Source organism: Pleurodeles waltl, chromosome 8 (assembly GCF_031143425.1).
Source record: "Pleurodeles waltl isolate 20211129_DDA chromosome 8, aPleWal1.hap1.20221129, whole genome shotgun sequence".
In the NCBI taxonomy this organism is placed as follows: Eukaryota; Metazoa; Chordata; class Amphibia; order Caudata; family Salamandridae; genus Pleurodeles; species Pleurodeles waltl.
Window position 1 is genome coordinate 82,784,336 of NC_090447.1, and position 21,080 is coordinate 82,805,415.

At 43.0% G+C, this 21,080-nt stretch overlaps 1 protein-coding gene across 4 annotated transcripts in view; it reads left to right on the forward strand.

The window, feature by feature from the left end:
- The window catches only part of LOC138249738 (beta-arrestin-1), a 702,383-nt gene that overhangs the window by 578,081 nt on the left and 103,222 nt on the right, over nucleotides 1–21,080 (forward strand). For all 4 annotated transcript variants that reach the window (XM_069203796.1, XM_069203797.1, XM_069203794.1 and 1 more), the window contains exons 7-8: nucleotides 1,658–1,725; nucleotides 19,621–19,756. In XM_069203796.1, the coding sequence (XP_069059897.1) occupies nucleotides 1,658–1,725; nucleotides 19,621–19,756 (204 nt within the window). The remainder of the gene's footprint in view (nucleotides 1–1,657; nucleotides 1,726–19,620; nucleotides 19,757–21,080) is intronic.

Genomic DNA, 21,080 nt, shown 5'->3' on the forward strand with positions numbered 1-21,080 from the left:
GGAGTTGAAACGCATTGGTGGTTGTTACTTAAATAAAATACATATCATTGATACTTCGTGGAGTCCAGTGAAAACTCTTGGTAATTTTTTTATATATATATATATTTATAAATTTCAATTAGTCTTATGGCAGGTGATTTTCAAACTCACATATTATGCCCCTACAGAGCACAACTGGAGGATCTGGCAGTATAAAATGACTATTCATTCAACACTGACCTGCTCTCAAAGCTGATGTTAAAAGAGACAAGAACCTCAGAGTTTGAGGTTAAGGTTTCTTTAGATTTTAGAAGCTGGTCTTTCCAACAGCACCCAAAGAAAAAAATGTCCAGAAATAAGCCAAACAATGTATATGCACATTATCTTCACTTTGTTTCCCATCAGCCAGTATTTAGTCCTAAAATGTTAGTTTCTTCCATAGCACTAAGATATTAAATAATACATTTGCCAGCAGTAATTAATAAATGGCCTCTCTAAAAAATAAATAAATTGAAGCCTTTAAGCAAGTGAATTAAACTACCTGGACACTGCAGTTCATGCATAACAGACAGCGCAATCCACATAATTAAGTACAAGTATTACAAATCCTTTAGGAGGCTGTTGTACACTGCAGTGTTGACACAATCTGCAGAGAAACCTAAGACTGTTTGCAGTGTTTGCTCTAACTGGTTTCCATACAGCCTTTACTTCGCTTAAGCCTACAGAAGAATAACTGAATTGTTCAAGTTTTAGCAACCTGTGGAACCAAACACTGATCAGGAACATCAACAGTTAAGGTTTCGGCAAGAATTGAATGTATTATGGTATTGAGAATTTAATGTAAGTGACATCTTTGACATGACCTCTGCGCTTTCTGTGTTCTAGTAGAGCACACGGTTATCACCTCACTAGTAGTTACAAATACTTTTTGGATGCTAGCACACCATTAAAAAGTCATAATTTAATTCTGTATATGTGGCTTAAGCTCTAGAAGTCCATGTAAAGTCCAATATCAAATATTCAACTAATCCTGGTTTCATACTTGGATTAGCGTTTTTGTGTTCCTTTCTGCTTTTCCAACACGTTTCATCAAATGGGGTTGTGGCCTTATAACATCCTGGATTTGGCCCAAACCTTTCTGGGTCCTGGGGACCGGTGAAATCTGCCAAACTCACCATCCTGAAGCAAACATAGTGAGTGATGATTACAAATCACTTGAAGGTATGGCTTTCGGTAAATTCAAGATGGAAGGCAGTTCAAATCTGGACAAGAGAATCCTTGCCTCTTTGTTATTATGTGATCTGAATGAGTGAAAGAAAGTAAAAGGAGGCCAGTGGTCACTAGGCATGGTTTCAACAGGACCAGTGTGTTTTCAGTGAGGGCAGAAGTGCTTTATTCCTATTTTATCCCTACTTTATGTTGAAAAAGTACAACATTCATACAAAAATGTGTATTATCATTATGATATTATTATTATTGTTGTTGTTATTTTTATTATTATTAGTGGTGTTATTAAAATTATTTTTATTTGCAGTAGTAGTATAAATGGTAATAGTAGTTGTAGCATTTCAGTTATGTATGTAATTGTTGTATTTTATGTTGTTTCTATTACCGGTGTTGAGATTAACAATGCCATTACATTATACACTATTGATTACTTTTTAATCTGCTTCCTCAGGCTTGTGGTGTTGACTACGAAGTAAAAGCTTTCTGTGCAGAAAACCTAGAAGAAAAAATCCACAAAAGGTACAAAAGGAAAATATATATGAATAATGTTATCTGTTATGTAGCATTGAGCTTAACATAAAATATATTGATAAAGATATTCTCATGATCCAACAGGAAGTGTTGAATGCACTTATTGTATCATGGCATACATAGTTTTTACTGTCACTCGATGTAAACATTGGCAATTTCGATAGAAAACTTAGAGAATTTATATTTTTGAAAGCACTGGTCATTTTTCTGTGAGGATCACATTAGAATATCATCACACATTGGGTCCTATACAAAAAGGTAAATATATGCATGTTTATTTAGTCACTTTTATTTATTCCTACACCCTCTTTAGATTGGCAAACTCATACTTCATCCTTGCAGGTGGGGTCACAGGCACAAATAGTCAGGTGGAATAGAAATTAATTTAGAAAAAGCAAAAAGGGCCAATCAGGGAGAATTTAAAACTCAAATACAAAAAGTCACTGAATGGCACTGCACAAACTCAAATCCTGTCCTCACCGCTGATCACTGAAATCAGTGCGAAACACCATCAGCCCATCTCTTGTAGGAACAGGTCCAATAGAACGTTTTCCCAGATCCCTGGGAACAGTTAATGGAATGCAGCTCACTTCTCATGCATGAAATATTTTCTCATGTCTCATAATGTGAGGCACAGTACTACTTTTACAACCCTCAATGTCCTGGGCAAGTCGAAAAAATCAATCAATCTACATAAAGAGGGAGAAGAATTGTGGATAGGAGTGGGTCTAAGATAACTATGGAGTTATCACATTATTCGGCACAGTACAGCAGAAGTGAGTTCTTTTAAATTGCTAAAAGGATGTGAGCCTGCTTTGTGTGCGAGTCATTGGTGTTTGAAAAAAATGTTGCTTTGAGAAATGTTTCTATAGACAGCAATATGGTCGTGGAGCAGAGAGCTGCTGGGAAGCAGGATTAAATGAACATTCACTATGAAGTTGACAAGGTGGTATTTTGAATTTCAAGGTGGGATAGTGGGTTCGTATTTTGAAACCTGAGATTATTGCCAAGACAGCATTACATTTTTTTAAATCATTTAAAGGGGTCAAGGAGAATCTCCACGGTGTAATAACAAAGGGCGGTGGAGTTTGTAATGTTAATTATGTAGCTAGGCATGGTAGACGAGTTGCTGATAAAGGGGGTGTGCAGGTACCATCTGGTGATGAAGTGGGTAATGATTTTTTTATTTTTTGCAGTGAAAAAATCACCAGTCATCGAAACGTCCACTGTTCAATCAGAGTGTGTTGATGGCGATGATACTTTAGCTAAGAGTTGCTCAAACAGTTTGAGAGGCTTGGATGAGGCTAGAGGGATAACAGATGAGTGTGGTTCGGTGGCCTCCAGAGTCAAGCTCATAGATAGAGTTAAAATGTCATCTGTTACTCTCAAAGATTTGGCACAACTTGTACCACTATCTGTTAGGCTCAAATATTTTGTAAGCCTTAGCATGTGTAAAATCAGTGTTCCTGTTTTATAACTCCACTGTATCCATTTTGTTCCTGTTTTACATTTTCAGTGTGATTTTCTTTTTGTTAGTTCTTTTTAATTCTCGTCTGTGTTTGAAGGGGGATATGTAGTATAATCCGGGCAAATTGTTTAGATTGTTTTATCTCTGTGTCTGTACTTCTGCACAGTCTGCCTCTGTTCTGGCTATTCCACTGGGCTCCTTAATGTTCTAGTGGTTGTTATTCCATCGTTGTGGCACTGTGTCATTAAAATACAAGACGTTACTTACCTAGCGCTTCGTGGTACTTTGAGGTGGGCTTTGGTAATAATTGGTTACTAGCATTGCAATAATATAGCCACACACATCATGCACCTGCCTCCTCTCCCTTTAAAATAAACATGTCACTTCTGCCTCCATCTTGCGCAGTCTACTACCGCTTTGAAAGCGCCTGTATGACAGCACCTGGCTGCCTTATCAACTGATGATAGAGATGAAGTGACTGAAAGCCGCGGCACATTTATAGTGGCCACAATTTGAATTCCATAGTGGTCCACTCAGCGCTTCAGAGATGATCAAATTAGCACTATTGAGACTAGTAATGATAACACGTAGGAGTTCATTGCGAGTTTGGCGGAGGGAATTACACCGTCACAAATGTGATGGATTTCCCGTCCACTGTATTATGATTCCCATAGGATATAATGGAACTTGTAATATGGCGGACGGTATATCAATCACCAAACTCGTAATGAGGCCCTTAATGTTTAAGTGCCTAAAAATAGCTTTTATTGTTTGCTTCCTAAAGCACATCTTGTTGGTTTTTATGGTGTAAATATGTCTCTTGTTGTTTCTGTAAATACCTTAATCATGAAGAAGGGTCAGACTCACAAAGATTGTTGCATAAGTAGGTGCAAATTTCTCTTGGAGTACTCCTGGGGCAGTATTGTGTATTGGGGGCATTGTTCACGTTGGCACCATGGTGCACCTTTAAACAGATGCAAAGGTGCAAACATGAGCAGTGCATCAGTTTGGGAAACAGTCTTTTCTATGCAGCCAGAACAACGCATAACGTAGCCACGCAAGCGTTACCACACTTGCATGAACCACGCAAGTTCCTAAACCACACAAATGCGTAGTTAAGGCACCATACATATGCATGGTTCAGGCACACAGCAGGAACAACTGGGAGATGAATGTGGCGGCCGGGTAAGTGGGACTGTGGCATGTGGGGGTATTTTTAAGGACAGTGCGGGTTAGGTTTTAGAGTTCAGGGCAGGGGGTCAGGGTAGTTTTTAGGACAGGGTGGGGTAGGTTTTAGGGTTCAGGGCTAGGGCAGGGGGATCAAGGTAGTTTTTAGGACAGGGTGGGGTAAATTTTAGGGTACAGGTTGGGGGGTCGGGTTAGTTTTTAGGATAGGGTGGGGTAGTTTGTAGGACAGGGCAGGGTAGATTTTAGGGTTTAGGGTGGGGGCGGAAGGTCGAGATAGTTTTTAGGACAGAGTGGGGTAGGTTTTAGGTTTTGAGGCAGGGGCGGGTGATCAGGGTCGGTGTTACAACAGTGTGAGGGAGGTTTTAGGGTTTAGGGTAAGGGCGGGGGGTCGGGTAGTTTTTAAGACAGGGTGGGGTAGTTTGTTGGAGAGGGTAGGTTTTAGTGTTTAGTGTGGGATTCTCGGTAGTTTTGAGGACAGGGTGGGTAGTTTTTAGGATAGGGTAGGTTTTAGGGTTTAGGGTGGGGCGGTGTGGTCGGGGTAGTTTTTAGGCTAGGGTGGGGTCGTTTTAGGGTTCAGGGTGGGGGGTCGGGGTAGTCTTTATGACAGGGGGTAGTTTTTAAGACAGGGCAGGGTAGGTTTTAGTGTTTGGGGGTGGGAGTTGGGGTAGTTTTAAGAACAGAGTGGGGTAGGTTTTAGGGTTTAGGGCAGAGACGGGATCAGAATAGTTTTTAGGACAGGGCAGGGTAGGTTCTAGGGTTTAGGGCGGGGGATAGAGGTGGTTTTTAGGACAGGGTGTGGTCGTTTTTAGGATAGGGTACGCTTTAGGGTTTAGGGTGGAGGGTCAGGGTAGTTTTTAAAACAGGGCAGGGTAGGTCTGTGGGTTTAGGGGGTAGGTGGGGCGGTTTACTTTTTAAGACAGCGTGGAGTAGTTTTTAGGACAGGGTAGGTTTTAGGGTTGAGGACAGGGGTGGGCTGTCTGGGTGATTTTTAGGACAGGGTGGCGTAGTTATTAGGATAGGGTGGTGTAGGTTTTAACGTTTAGGGCAGGGGAGGGGTCAGGGTAGTTTTTAGGACATGAAAGGATAAGTTATATGATTTAGGCTGGGGCGGAGGTGTCGGGGTAGTTTGTAGGACAGGGTGGGATAGTTTTTAGGATAGGGTAGGTTTTACGGTTTTAGGGGCAGGGGTGTCAGGGTAGTTTTTAGGACAGGGCAGGATAGGTTTTAGGGTTTAGGGCGGGGAGCTGGTTGCTTTTTAGGACAGGGTAGGTTTTAGGGTTTAGGGCAGGGGTGGGAGGTCAGGGTAGCTTTTAGGACAGGATGGGGTAGATTTTAGGGTTCAGTGCCGGGGTGCAGGGTAGTTTTTAGGACAGGCAGGATAGTTTTTAGGACAGGGTAGGTCTTAGGGTTCAGGACGGGGTTGGGGTAGTTTTTAGGACAGGGTAGGTTTTAGGGTTCAGGGTGGGGGGCGAGGTAGTTTTTAGGACAGGGTGGGGTAGTTTTTAGTATAGGGTAAGTTTTAGGGTTTAGGGTGGAGGATCGATGTCGTTTTTAGTACAGGCCAGGGTAGGTTTGAGGGTATAGGGCGTTGGTGAGGGCGGTTTCGTTTTTAGGACAGGGTAGAGTAGTTTTTAGAACAGGGTAAGTTTTAGGGTTTAGGGCAGTGGTTGGGGTAGTTTTTAGGACAGGGTAGTTTTTAAGACAGGGTGGGTTTTAGGGTTCAGGGCGGGGTGGGGGGTCGGGGTAGTTTTTAGGACAGGCTGGTGCAGGTTTTGGTGTTTAGGGCAGGGGCTGGGTCAGTGTAGTTTTTAGGACATGGCATGGTAAGTTTTACGGTTTAGGCAGGGGGCCGGGGTAGTTTTTAGGACAGGGTGGGGTAGTTTTTAGGCTAGGGTAGGTTTTAGGGTTTTTTGGGGGCAGGGGAGTCGGGGTAGTTTTTAGGACAGGGCAGGGTAGGTTTTAGGGTTTAGGGCAGGGATGGGATTTCGGGCTAGTTTTTAGGACATGGTGGGGTAGATTTTAGGGTTCAGGGCGTGGGTAGTTTTTAGGGCAGGGTAGTTTTTAGGACATGGTATGTTTTAGGGTTCAGGGTGGGGGAGTTCGGGTAGTTTTTAAAACAGGGCGGAGTCGTTTTTAGGACAGGGCGGGGTCGTTTTTAGGACAGGATAGGTTTTGGGGTTCAGGGCAGGGGGGTCGAGGTAGTTTTTATGACAGGGTGGGCTAGTTTTTAGGACAGGGTAGGTTTTAGGGTCTATGGCCGGGGTGGGGGGGTCGGGTAGTTTTTAAGACAGGGTGGGGTCGGTTTTAGGACAGGGTAGGTTTTAGGGTTTAGGGCGGGGGGTCGGGTAGTTTTTAAGACAGGGCGGGGTAGTTTTTAGGACAGGGCAGGGTAGGTTTTAGGGTTTATGGAGGGGGATTGGGTAGTTTTAAGACAGGCAGGGTAGGTTTAAGGATTTAGGGTGGGGTCAGGGTAGTTTTTAGGACAGGGTGGGGTAGTTTTTAGGACAGGGTAGGTTATAGGCCTTAGGGCAGGGTGGGGGGTCGAGTTAGTTTTTAGGACAGGGTGGGATAGTTTTTAGGACAGGATGGGGTAGGTTTTAGGGTGGTGGTCAGGGTAGTTTTTAGGACATGGCAGGTTACGTTTTAGGGTTTAGGGTGGGGTGGGTTGCCTGGGTATTTTAGGACAGGGCGGGTTAGCTTTTGGGGTTGATGGCTGGGGGTTGCTTGGTTGTTTTGGACGGCAGGGTAGGTTTTAGGGTTTGGGTGGGGTAGTTTTTAGGACAGGTGGGGTAGTTTTTAGGACAGGATAGTTTTTAGGGTTTAGGGCGGGGGTTGGGTTATTTTTTAAGACAGGGTGGGATAGTTTTTTGGACAGGGAAGTTTTAGGGTTTAGGGCGGAGAGTCAGAGTAGATTTTAGGACAGGGCGGGGTAGGTTTTAGGACAGGGCAGGGTAGATTTTAGAGTTTAGGGCGGGGTCAGAGTAGTTTTTAGAACAGGGCAGGATAGGTTTTAGGGTTTAGGTCAGGGGGTCAGGGTAGTTTTTAGGACAGGGTGGTGTATTTTTTACGACAGTGTAGGTTGCAGGGTTGGGTGGGGCAAAGGGGGCAGGGGGGATGTGTCACAGAACTACGCATGGCGTTACCACATATACCTATACTAAGCATGCTTTTACAACAAAATTTGTTGTAAAGTCATGTTTGGTAAGGCATGCCTGGTAAAGACGCGGTCGTGGTTCCGACTACGTTGTTGAGTAATGCGTCGTTCTGCCATGCGTCGTTCTGTCATACAACCCATCTGTTTGCAATGAATGAACTGGCCTGAGGGCAGCGCACTCTCTGAAATACGGCCTCTTGTACAGTCGCTCAGTGTTTCATTGTGCAGGCGCCACCTCCCTCCACTTTATAGACGAGACAGAGATCCCCCTGCAGGCAGTACAGTGAGTGACTGCACCTGCCTGCAGGGGATGTCCGAAAGTCCAGGGTGCAATCTTTGTCCCCTCCAACCGTCTGCCCTTAGTTGGCACATGGACAGTGCACCTCCTGATACCTTTGTTGCTTTTGTGCCCACATCCGTAATATGGCAAGGGCTCAGCGGCAAAGAGATTGCCCTGTTGAGATACATGTGCACCAGTGCTATCAGTATTACAGAAGGGGCAGCACAAGCATCGGTGACTGTACTGTGAATACCAAATTGTCCTGGGGTACGCAAGGTTTGAGTGCAGATGCCATTTGGGCCCCCAGGGCACATTCTTTAATACGGCCCCAAGTGTTTAAATACATTTATATACAAATGATGCCCCTCTAATAACACCAGTAGGCTTATAACGAGTTGGTTCTCGCTGCTATGATCCGTTTCTCAAAATGCCTTTATTATTTATTTATTTGATAGTTTTCTATAGTACAAATTGGAGTCCAGGGCATCAGAGCACTTTACAATTAAAGAAGGTAAACACCACGGGAACATATTTAATTTACAGGCACATGTAATAAATGGCACCAAAACCAAAATAACATTATTTGTGAAGTACCAAGGATAGTATCTATCCTACACCTTGAAGGATGGCAATGAGTTTCCCCGAGATAGATAAACGTTTGTGCATTTTTTTATATTGCGTTTGCAGAATTTATAATGTGAACTCCATGTTGATCGGCATGTTAGAAAGGAGCACTCTCATGAGGTTATGTTGCCTTTATAATGCAACCGGTTAGCAGCATTTTTCATTTTATTAAATTTATTTTAAGTAGTGTTATATGGCGCGGACATTACCCAAAGGTGTTAGAGTGATTTACATTAGAAAAAATACATCACATAAAAGTCATAAATTATATCAGTCAAAAATATTTAATAACAACTGTAAACAGCAATGATGCTCAAGAAAGTATCTTACATCGAGGTAGAGGGATGAGCCGTAAACCAGGATTCAGTGCACAATCTGAGTCCGAGAAGGGCTGTAGGGAGAAAATAAGTCACTTGTAGTGTATCTGAATAGAAGGCCTTCCAGCTTGGTTTTAAGGAGTGTCTGTGAGTTAGTGGTGCATAATCTTGAAGGTAAAGAGTTTCCAGCTTTACTGGCATTCCTAGAAAAGGACAGAGCCATAAAATGTGCCTTATTAAAGGATGGAGTTTCAGCATTCTGTGACAGCTACTTCCACAAGATGTCTCTAGTTTGGCCACCATGTCATAGAGATTGCAAGTGTAAAGGCCTGGTGAGTGATGCAGGCCATTTTTTCAATTCACTGTGGCTTCAGTGGGAAGCCGGCAGAGCGTTAATAGAACTATCGAGATTTTGTGATCTCTTGTGGCTCTATCGATGGAATGTGCTGCCACATAAAAAACAACTTTTACTGGAACTAGGTGCATTTTGGGAAGACTAGTGGAGAGAGAATTATGGTAGATGATTTTTGACAACACCAATGATTGTGTCAAAGTTTTGAGATCCTGTCAGGAATGAAGCAATGAGTGTGGATTACTGCCCATTGGTACTGACTTGTCGCTTTAAGTGTGGCATTTTGTCAAGGATAACTCCTAGGGATTTGGAATTGTCATCAATGGTTGCACTTGGCGATTTTGATTGAGCTGATCCAGGACTGATAGAGGCAAATGTGCACAGGAAAAGAGGAGTAATTGTGTTTCTAACATGATTTTACAAATAAATGGCCCCTCCTACACTACCCTATGATCAGGATGCCTCTATTCAGGCAGTCCGACACCAATGCTTATTTTGTAAAAGATCAAGTGCTGGGACCAAAAGTATTTCTCAAAATCCTGTGGCTGACGCTATTAAATGTCATCATGCCAAATACCAAGGCTTTGCTGTCTTAATTCCCTCCCAGGCCTCTTTAATACTCCACCAGACATTCGCTGCTTCTTTATCTCATTTTTGCAGCTTCGTTTTCACCCAGGCTTTATCAGTTTGACACTATTTGTCTGTGTTCCTTTCCTTCTGTCACCCTTTTTTGTTTTTGCCTTTCTTGCTCTAGATCAAAGTCTGTTGAGAAAAAATAAGTTGGGTCCCCAAAAATACGTGCTGAAGGTCCCCACCTGCAATGACCCGCGCTCAAATTAAGCACCGTCTGACGCTAAGGCGGGGGATCTCTGGAATTCAGGTTAAATCAGTTGGTGCAGTTTTTGAAAGAAGTTATTTCGCTGACTGCCCCAGAATCCAAATCAGGAGAATTTAACCAAGAGATGATAGTGAACATCTCTTCCGTAATGTCAATAAAAGTTTAAATTATACAATGTGGAATCCTAAATTCATGCAGAATGAGCTACTCTTGGGGAGAGGGGGACTTTGACCTGATGGACCGAGTAGGAAAAGAAAGCAGTAATGGAGAATCTCTTTAGTGTTGTCTTAAGTCATGATTCCAGAATAGGCAGACACCGCCGTGGATGCGCCTTCGGACAATATAAAAACACAATAGTATATTACTGTGCTAAATTATCACATAGGAGTAGGATGCTTTCTCAAATTAAGAGCTAGGGGCTTCCTTTTGGAACTAAGGGCCTGATTTGTAGTTTGGTGGACGATTTACTCTGTCGCAAACATGGTGGATATCCCGTCTACCTTATTGCAAGTGCGTTATTGCCTATGGCATTCTTAATACAGCGACAGATAGCCGTTACCTTTGTGACAGAGTTGCCCATCCATCAAACTCTACATCAGATCCTAAGACAGGCAGTGGGCTGAGGTTATCCTGCAAGGCACAGATTTCTACTCTTTCCAGTTCTGAGGAGCAGGACCTGGTTCTGTTTACATGTCCATGTCTCTTGCAACAGCTGATCTGATTCACGTGTACGATGTCTATTAAATATAATGTGAGATCAGCAAGGCAGACTTTGAATTTCAGGTAGGCCCCCTCCGACTGACTGCAGGAGAGTTTTTACATTTCACAAGTGTTAGGTGTATTTGGTTTTCGAGAAGTTATCTATTATTTAGCTTTTGTTTATGAACGATTTGTAAATACCCCCATACGCGCACATACATGCACACACACATTCAGTTGCATACACGCATGCATTCACCACCGCCCTACCCTCTCCCCCCTCCACAGACACGCAGAACCGCCCCCCCCCCTTTTGAATGGCCACTTACCTTCTCCGTCGAGGAGGACGTCTGGGAGGGGATGGGTCCTAGCGCTCTTGCATCGCCAGCACCACCACGCCAGCAGGGCTCCGCCAAGCCGTATTACGGCTTGTAATATGGTGGGCGGAGTCCTGCGGCCGTGGCGGTGCTGGCGATGCACCCGCCACTTCGGAGTCAGTCTTCCACTCAGAAATGGGTGGAAGTCCTCCAAGTACTCCTAAAATGGCGGGCAAAAGGCTGCCAGCACTGGCTGTCTTTTGCCTGTTGCGGCTTTGGCGGTCCTGGAAAAGGAGCGCCGAAGTCATAATGAGGCACTTTCTGTCTACAGCCAAGGCAACTAGATAAATATAAATGAGAGCGGGAGAAAAATGAGAGTTCTGTGATGTGCATACGTGACAGCAGCGCACCGCTGTAGCGAAGCAGATAGTTAAAAAGCCTAAGGTGAGAGTTAAAAACACCAAGGCCAGATGAATAAAAGCATTTTGCAGTTGCAAACCCGCAATTCACAAAATGCTAGAGTTTTACTACTGCAAAATGGTATTATCAAATGTACTAAATGGCTTTTGTCATTTAGAAAAGACGTTCCAAATCGCAAAAGTGGGTTTTGCAACTCATTCCAAATCTCAGTTAGGAAGGAGTCATGAAGGAGACATCCCTTCCTAATTGTGGTACGTAGTAAGATTATCAATGGTCTGTAAGTGCATTTGAGGTGACAAACCATTGAAAAATGACTGACATTTCAAAGAATTATGGCTGCTCCCCACATTTCACCCCAAAAAAGAAACAAATAAAGGCTGCTTTAAAGCAACACCAGTTCATTTAGCAAATATAGGCTTCTTAAACAAATGTTTTCCATTGTTTAATGTGAAGGCAGGGGTGCTGTTCCTTGCAGGCCACCATCTATACCTTCATAGCCAATCAGAGAGGGACTCAAATAGCAACTTAATTAATATTAATTAGACAGCTAGTACTGTGACCCCGTGCTACTTGACATTTTTAAGACATTAAGACAGTGTGCAATAGAAAATCACTATTTACGACCTGTATGCAAGTGCATCTAGCACTCATCTGTTTACACACAAAATTAGTCCTAACCCAGCGCTTAATTTGGGCCAGTTGTTGCAGGTGGGGGCCATCCAGCACACATTTTTCGGGACCAACACTTCCTATTAACTCATTAGCTTTGACCCGGAGCTACAGAGAGAAAAGAACAAAAGGGGGGAAAAAGAGGAAAATAAAGATGGGAAAACAGTGACAAAGAAAGAAAGTAGGCATGAAAAAGAATCTGAGATAATTGACAGGGATCATCTGATGGATGAAAAAGGCATGAGACGAAATCGACTACGAAGGTTTTCGGCACCCGACATTCGACCTTTTGGCCATGGCCAAATGGAGCCGGAACTTATTATTTTACAAATTTTACAAGCAGGACGGATCTAATGAGACTTGCTGTGCATGCAGTGTGTAGAAGAGTGAAAGGGACTACATTGTGGTTCCAGGAGCCATTTCTGAGATTGTGAATCATCCTGACTGTGTCACTGTGTGGTGTACCTACAAAAGGACACAAGAGGTGGCACCTGTATACATGTGTGTGTGGGACCTGTAGCCTGCAGGTCACTAGAGTTGTATGTTGGAACCACTCATGCATTTACCACACATGCCTTAATAACGGAGTCTGAACCATGAGTGCATTTTTACAATGTGTTAATTTACCACACAAGTCATTACAACGACCTGCCTTAGGGTAAGCGCTGGACTTTTAAATAGTATAATTTACTATTCCAACTCCAGTCTGCAACAGTAGGAAAAGTGTTGGCCTGAAAGTCCAATATCAGTCCTACAACTCCTTCCTTAAGGCAGGTCGTTGTAATGACTTGTGTGGTATTGTAAAGATGCATTTGTGGTTTGGACCACTTTGTTAAGTCACAATGTAGTTCAAGCTGCGTTGTAAAGATTGTTTCCCGGACACTGAGCGTGGAAACCTTTGTTTCTCTGGAGCGTTCCTCGTGAATAGACCGTCTGTAATTCCTCTCATCTTAGCTCTGTCTTAGCCGAGAACAGTTGTTACAAATCACATGGAGCACATTGGACGCTGCCAGACCCAATGCCCCTCCAAGGGGATCACATGCACACTTCAATTGTAAGTTCCTAAATTACCAAGAAATAAACTGCAGTTTTAAAGTGTTTTTCACTTATTCAAGTCTTGGAACTATATTAGCTACATTCAGGTATAGGTGTGTTCTGGGGTAACGTCAGGTGTGTATGTAACTATAGCCACAGCCTTTGTGTGGTACACAATGCAAAACAGTTGTTTCAATATTTAATTATAAGTGTTTCTACGTACATTAGGGGACTTGTTGGAAACTCATAGATCCCTGCAGTAGGTGTCTTAATCCCCTCTGCTATCTTGACACACTTTATACTTTTGGATGTGTATGTAAACCAGAAAGGCTTTACTAACTTGTTAGGTGTGGCCATTATCTCATGGGCGGGATCAGGAATATGTTTTCTACCACAGTCTCTCACTTCCTTAATTTGTGGGTTCCTGGAATAATTTACTCCCATCTCCAGCATGCTATTCTGTAGCCACACCATAAGCTGCTACAGTGTAGTGGGAGAACCTCATCAACTTGTTAGCTATAGCTCCCAAAAGCCTTGTAAACACAATAAGGCCTCATGTGACACATGCACCTGATTGATTTACTCATGCATCAATGCCACATGCAGTGAACATGGATTAAGATATATATTTTGCATTGCACTGCTCCCCCGGGTACCTGTCTGGTACGCTCGCATTGCCATGTTGTCATTGCCACCTGCAGAGATGAGAGTGAAGTAGGTGTAGTAAAGTGCTATTTACTCAATTTCTTGGACCTCTCAGCAATCTCACATTGCCTTCATTGAACACAGCCAGACAGCAACGAAGCATTAAAAAAACATTGTTCCGTTTACAAATATTGGTGTATGACTTGGTGTGACTCTTGCGGTAGTCCTTGCTTACTCCTAACTTCTAAAATACAGGGGAACTCTTGACTTACTCGTAGCTTACTTCTGTAATTCAAGAACACTACAAGATTATGGGCCTAATTACTTGTCTGGTGTAACTATGGCCACCAGACCTGCGGTGACGGTTAGACTGCCAGGGGACCGCCGTCTCCCCCGAGATCGATGATCCTGACGGACTGACGTCAGGTGCAGGTTGCAATCCGCCAGGGCAGCGCTGCACGGAGTGCCACCCTGCTGATTACAACCTGCTTCTCCGCCAGCCTGTTCATGGAAGTTTCACCGCCATAAAAAGGCTGGCGGAGAACAGTTGCAGGGGGCCACAAGTGGGGCCCTGCACTGCCCATGCCTTTGACATGCTGGTGCTCCCTTGGGTGGCAGCATTGCTGCCGGCTCGATTACAAACCGATGACAATGCTGCTACCACTTTCCCATTGGGCTAACCGGTGGAAACCTTGGTTTCTGCCCGTCAGCCCAGCGGGAAAGTCATAATGGAGCCGGCAGAGATCGCCACTACAGTGGCGGCCACCCTGTCAGGATTTTGGCGGATGGGAACACCCATCAGGGCCTAAGTCACCATCACTGGTGAATCAGGACCACAATGGTTATCCACAATGCAGGACCAAGTCATTGTACATGGCAAATCCCAAGCCTACAATATTCCGCATTTATTACAGAGAACAAGAGGAGAAAAGTAAAACATCACAAAGCCCAAAAAACACGCTTTTCAGGAACTTTGGGTCAGATACAATATTGTGCGTAAATGTCTATGCACATCATTCAATTGTAGGGGTCTGCTGGCAGAGCGAGCAGAGTTTTTGGAACACCATGCTCCACTTGGTGCATGGGGTTATCAAACAAAACTCTGTTAGCCCCACCAGTGGAGCGGAGCTCACCCGGTGTGCACTGCAGCTCAGTATGGGCTGCAGCGCGCACCGGAGAAGAGGAGGCAGTCAGCCGCTGGAGAGGGCTCTTCGTCGCCATCGCATGACGAGGAGAGGAGGACTTTCGGAAAGACCCTTGTAAGTCCTCGTCTCTTTCTCTGTTTGGTCATTGTGCACACTGGTGCACAAATAGGGACTGAAACTGCAGCTTTTGCTGTCTACGGCCCTGGCCTGAATTCAGGCCAGGGATGTAGGCAGTGAAAACTGCCGTTTGAGGCCTGAAAAAGCAGCTTTCAGTGTATACGGCCCTCCTGAATGCAGCCATCTCGGAAGCGCTAAGCAGGGTCTGGCCTGGCTGACCAGGCCTAACCCTGCTTAGCGCTTCCGAGATGGGCGCATTCAGGAGGACTCTGCAGGGCATTCGCAGAATTCCAAGAAGTTTGTTTTCAACTCTGTGGAATTCCACAAAGATGGACTCTGTTCATTCTGCCCAGGACTCTTCAATGGTGCATTTGGTCACTTTAAACATTAAGTAAAGCTGCTTAGGCCCTTATTCTGAGCTAGCCACAGATCCTAATTTGCATAGCAGTTGCTGTTTGTGCAATTGTCAGGGTTGCAACTCTGCTGCACGCTGGGGTGTTGGCTGGCACAGTGTCTGCTTCCTAAATCCTGGTGCATATTGTGCAAAGAAATACTGCACATTCTCAGTTTGCCAACTTTGAAATGGAAAAACATGCTTATTTCTGTGTTTCCCTTAGGCAGAGATCTGAAGAATGGTGCACTAATTTCCCAACCATTAAATACTGCACACTTCAGTACCACAAAATATCACTGTTATTGGAACAAAGTTGGCACAATTTGAAATGCACCACTGTAGTCCTAATTCCGAATTTCACAGTACTGGCACGACTCTAAATTTTTAGATGAATTTATTATTGCCTTACAGTAAATCTGCAGCAGTACCATGCAAGCAAGCCTCTTGGAATGAGGAATGCATACATTTATTGCCTACTCTGACTAGGGGGTAAATGTATGCTTCTGCCACTTGGTGGGAGTCAGCAGGGGCTGTGGGGAATAGGGTAGAAATGGAAAAGGTAAACTCTGGTAGGGAACCAATGCATGGCTGCCACAAACTCTGGGAGTGTTTTTTGCAGGTGCAGCTACCTCCTGGAAAATTGTCACTAGCGTTCCATCTCAGGAAAACTGGGTTCAGGAACAGCGGTCCTGCCTGGGTGGGGGTACACCAGCCTGCTCTGAATCGAGTGCAATAGAACTCCATGTGGTATTTCCACTCTGCCTGACTCATAACCAGGGCCTAAGTGTCCAGTTCAGGAAACAATCTCACTTTGCTTTTAAATCATTATTTTCACGCCAAAGTGCAACTTTTTTTTAATAGAAATATTTTTTTTATCATGAAAATAGTGATTTGATTAACAAGGTGCGACTTTGTTGGCAAATTGGAGAGGGAAACTCTTCAAGTTTTATATATTTTGCACTCCAAAGACCAAGTACGTCTTTTGATGTGCAAAATATATCAGTGATTCTTGACATAAGCAAATTGTGCGGTGCTAACAGGGATTGAAAATTCAATTTCATGTTTTTGTCAAACCTTTGAACGTAACATTTAATCCTGCCCCTTTATGTCTTACAACAGTGAAGCTTTCCCTAATCATTCCAGAGGAAACAGTTTGCAATCTACTGAGAAGTATCACAGAAGTGATATCTCATTTACCTCTCCAGTCAGAACCTTTTTCATTCTCATTCTAACTTCTTAAATAAATACCCTTCCTGCCACTTAGGAATGAAGTATAACATTGGAAATGTATTTATGGTGGCCACACCCCCCTTAGCACCAGTGTGACACATTTACCATGCTTCAGAAAAGCCAGTGCCAACAATACTTAATTTGTTTCTGCAGTGAACAGGATACAGACAACAGTATCACAGTCTAAGTTTATCCTGAATTTATAGATAAACAATATTAAAGTCTTACTTAGCAGCCACCTTAAATATATGTGCTTGGATGATCTGCTTGTCCGCCAGGTTAGCAAATACCCTGTCCTTCATCTATCTTACAGATAAATGCCCACCATATCTCCGACAGTCTGGTGGATGCACTTCCATTTCTGGTGACTGCCGAGCAGAATGTCATATTTATTCAACCCACCAAGCATTCTCTTTTTCTTTTCAGCAACAAATATTAAAAGCAGATGTTTGTCGCTGAAAAGCAAAAGAAAAAAGTCAGACATGCAGTGAGTTTCCTCCCTGTAGATCAGGGACATTTCCACATTTTTGTTCCTGGGCCCACCATGCTTTGCATCGCAGTCCCATGGAATTAACGTGAGTGATGGGAGCCCCATAGTAAATGGGTTGAGGCTATGATCTCTGAGACTGGAGCCCTGAAGGGTGGATTGCCAAGCGAGAGGATTATTTTGTCAGAACCAGCTGGGACTTTACTTGTGGAAATCCTGCAGTATCCCACATATAATTGGGGGCAATGGATGTAGGAGACTGGTGAGAAGGGAGGACTCTCATAAATTGGGAGTGCTCCTGTCCCGTTGAGCTCAAGATGAGCCCCTTAGAGTTTCTGTTCATGGAAAAGCCTGCAAGTACTCAAGAAAAATTGCTAAATTTGGCAAAGAATGCAATGGCTCAATTTCCTAAATTCAGCTGGTGTATTATGTATTAGCATTATCCTGAATAAGTTGCAAGGTTTTCCATTACATGCAGATACTACGTCAAGTCTTAGAATAAGATTTATAGTTGGGCGGATGGGTTACTCCACCACAAATGTGACTGATATATATTGTCTGCTGTTTTTACCAGTGCAATTTTTCCAGTGCCACTTGTAATACAGCGGACAGGACGGTGGATAGTCAAGTTAGTGATGGAGTAACTCATCCGCCAAACTGTAAATCAGACCTGTAAACCAGATTCTCCGAACAGTTCTAGATGAAATTCAGTCATCTGCATGAAAATATTTGCAAACTCTGCAAACTACCTGAATCACAATGGGCGAATTGTTGTAATTTGTATGTGTATATGCATTCCTTTGTTGGTATTTGTAGAGCACAAATCTAGCTCCCGAGCAGCAGCATGTTGAACACTTTGCATGGCTCCCTTGAAGATACAAATTGGGTGAAGGTTAAAGGTAGATGCCGGGTAAGCGGTGTTGTTCTTCGGAGAGGTGTGCCTTCAGCAGTTTTCTGAATTGTAGGTGAGTTGGTGCTGATGTGATGTCGTTAGGGATGCTGTTCCAGATCCTGGTAGCATAAACGGAGAAGGCTTGCCTTCTGTTTTTTAAATTCCTTCTTTCGTTGTTTTGTCTGAAGTCTGGGGACAACTGCTCTCCTGGTCTGTCGTTATACCTGGTTTATTTTTCAGGTAAACTGGGGTATTTTTTGTGGCCAGGTTGACAGGTTAATCAGATGGCCTTGAAGATGACCCAGGCTGGAAAAGTGGCCAGTGTAGGTATCATAACATGGAGTGATGTGGTTCTAGGTATCATAGCTATGGGTGAAGAATCAGGGTAGTGTGCGTGTATTTGCTCGGTCACAGACGATGCTAGAGCAGGAGCAGGAGGCCTTTCTAGGGTTTCTAAAAGGTTGTCAGAAGGGTGGTGTAGGAAATGCAACACACATGAGCTGAGAAGCCAACAATTCAAGCACATTTACACAGTCTCTTTTCAATCTTATCCTTGCTACACTTACATCACATCGACTCCGGTGTAAACAACGCATAAAGTGTGGGAAAATGCTTCAGCAACCCCTTCTCCACCCTGTGTGTGAGGAAAAGAGAGACTTTACTTTAAAAAATGAGTGCGAAGAAAAAAAGTTAAACCATCACTATGGAGAAATATATTATCAATTTCCTTACCTTACACATGCCCAATTTCTACAGTTTGGAAATTCTGCTCATGAGAAAACAGGTGAATGCCTGAAAATCTGAATACTAGTTGTAGTAATGAATATTGAGTAAGGACTATTAAGATAACACAATATCACAGCCAACCTATTGATGACCAACATTTTGTCAGTTAAGTATACATAGGCAAGTAGATGATTTATTATAAACTTCAGATTTGCATACCTCGAAGATGTATATCTCACCAAGGTACAAATACGTGAAGTTAAGTATAGTAAATCTGTCTATTCATATGTTTGATTGTCTTTCGATATTTTGGTCCTCAATATTTTGGCTTCCATATTCCGATATCTTGATGTACCCTTCTTGAAATTCTTTTCCATCACCCGTAATGCAAAACATTTATGATTGTAAGTTCCAAAACTCTCAGTCAATGCACCTATATTCCTGAGGTTGAACTGAGGAAAAAGGTAAAGACAAAATAATTATGAAATGTCTACATAATAGAAATGATCTCTGCATCCACCTTTTTTGTGAAATTACTTCTGGGCTTTGTAGCATCTTTCTGATGAAGGTGCATTTTGAAGTGAGATGGCTACCTTTGCATTTGAAAAGAAGACCTGCTGCAGAGCATATTTTTCTCTTTTCAGATTAACCAGAAAATTGTCTTATTAGTATTCAGCTTCCTTGCACTGTAGATGTAATCTGTTTCCCAGTGAACAGTCATGACTCACATAGATCATTTTTCATTATTATCTCAAAAACATGCCTTAATGACAGTCTCAAATTGAGCTGACAAGGAAACTATGTAATGCAACAAATGATTACAGTGTGAGAAAAAGAGATTAATTTTATGTGAAAAAATACTTTTTGTGTCTAAAAATACTTGCAGGAATTCGGTGCGCCTTGTTATTCGTAAAGTCCAATATGCACCGGAGAGACCAGGTCCGCAGCCCATGGCTGAGACTACAAGACAGTTCCTGATGTCCGACAAACCACTTCACCTGGAGGCATCGCTGGACAAGGAGGTAAAACCATCACAGCTGTTAATATCTTGTGACTGTGGAGGGGATTTGAGGTACAATTTAACAATTCATTCCCTTGCATGTACTATTTCTCAATACATTTATATAGCTACCGAACAGAATTACTTCGGATTACCATGGCCTGGTAGGTCTCCTTTTATTGTATCTCAGCTTTGATGACATTTGAAGAAGGGACATGGAGAGAAAGGTTCTGTAAGAAAAAATCATGGGTCATCAGAAATGTGGACAGCTTGTTAAAACATAATCCGTGGGCCAATTCACAAAGGTAAATTTGTCCCTAAACCTAGGTTTAAGACCACATACACCTTTTTTATGCCTGCCAGGAATCCACAAATGGCTTCCTGTGGGATTAGATGCATGTACAGGTGCAGATTTCTCTGCTGCTAGTGTTGTGAAATCCACATCCGTAAATGCCACTGAAGGAGTAGGAAGAGTGTACTAAGGCATGGTTTGCCGTGGACCTTTGAGAATCCCTGCAAACTAGTATATTTGTGAATATTCCCTAAGTGTGATCCATTACCTTTACATCTAGGGAGTGCTCAGAGATATACTCTAATACATAGCTAGAGTGACTCCTGTTCCAGGTTGGAAAGCAGAACAGATCATCTCTACATTTGGTGGTGTATAGAGCAAGAGTTTTCTCCACCAGAAAAAATGTTTTTCCTATGGAGAAGAAAATGTTAAGTGTGGTTTGCACAGTGGGCACAATTTCCCCCCTGAGGGCTTCCCAGCTAATGAAAATAAGAGCCCTTAGGAATAGTCCCATGACGTTACTCCATCTATGTCTGCAGACCTGAATCAGGTACGGATTTCGAAATTTACCTCTGGGAATGTTTGTGAACTTCAAAACTAATATATCCGCACGTGCAGGTACATGTCAATTTACTGGTGATGGATTTACTACTTTTTCAAGAGTTGGACCCACATTGTATACATTTAGAGTGTTGTGAATAAAAGCTGACAAAGCAAAGTTAGAGGTTAGTTGCTGACTAGGTCTGGCACCATCTTCTTCAGAGCCCAAATCACCTGAATTTTCAGGTGTTTTTCAGGGTTGTGAGGCCTGCCAAACTTTTCTAATGTTTGGCAGACCCTGTTTTAAAACCCACATTATTTCTTTAAATGGACCATGGAGGATGATAGAACACTGCAGAACTTTGGATATGTTTGCATTTTCTATTATTCTCCACCCTACACACTCATGTGCGTTGTCCCCTTTTTAAAACACATCTTATAACAATACATGCAATAATAAATTATGTAATGGCTAAGTGAATACACCCATGTGGAGCTCCCCCAACCAAGATAA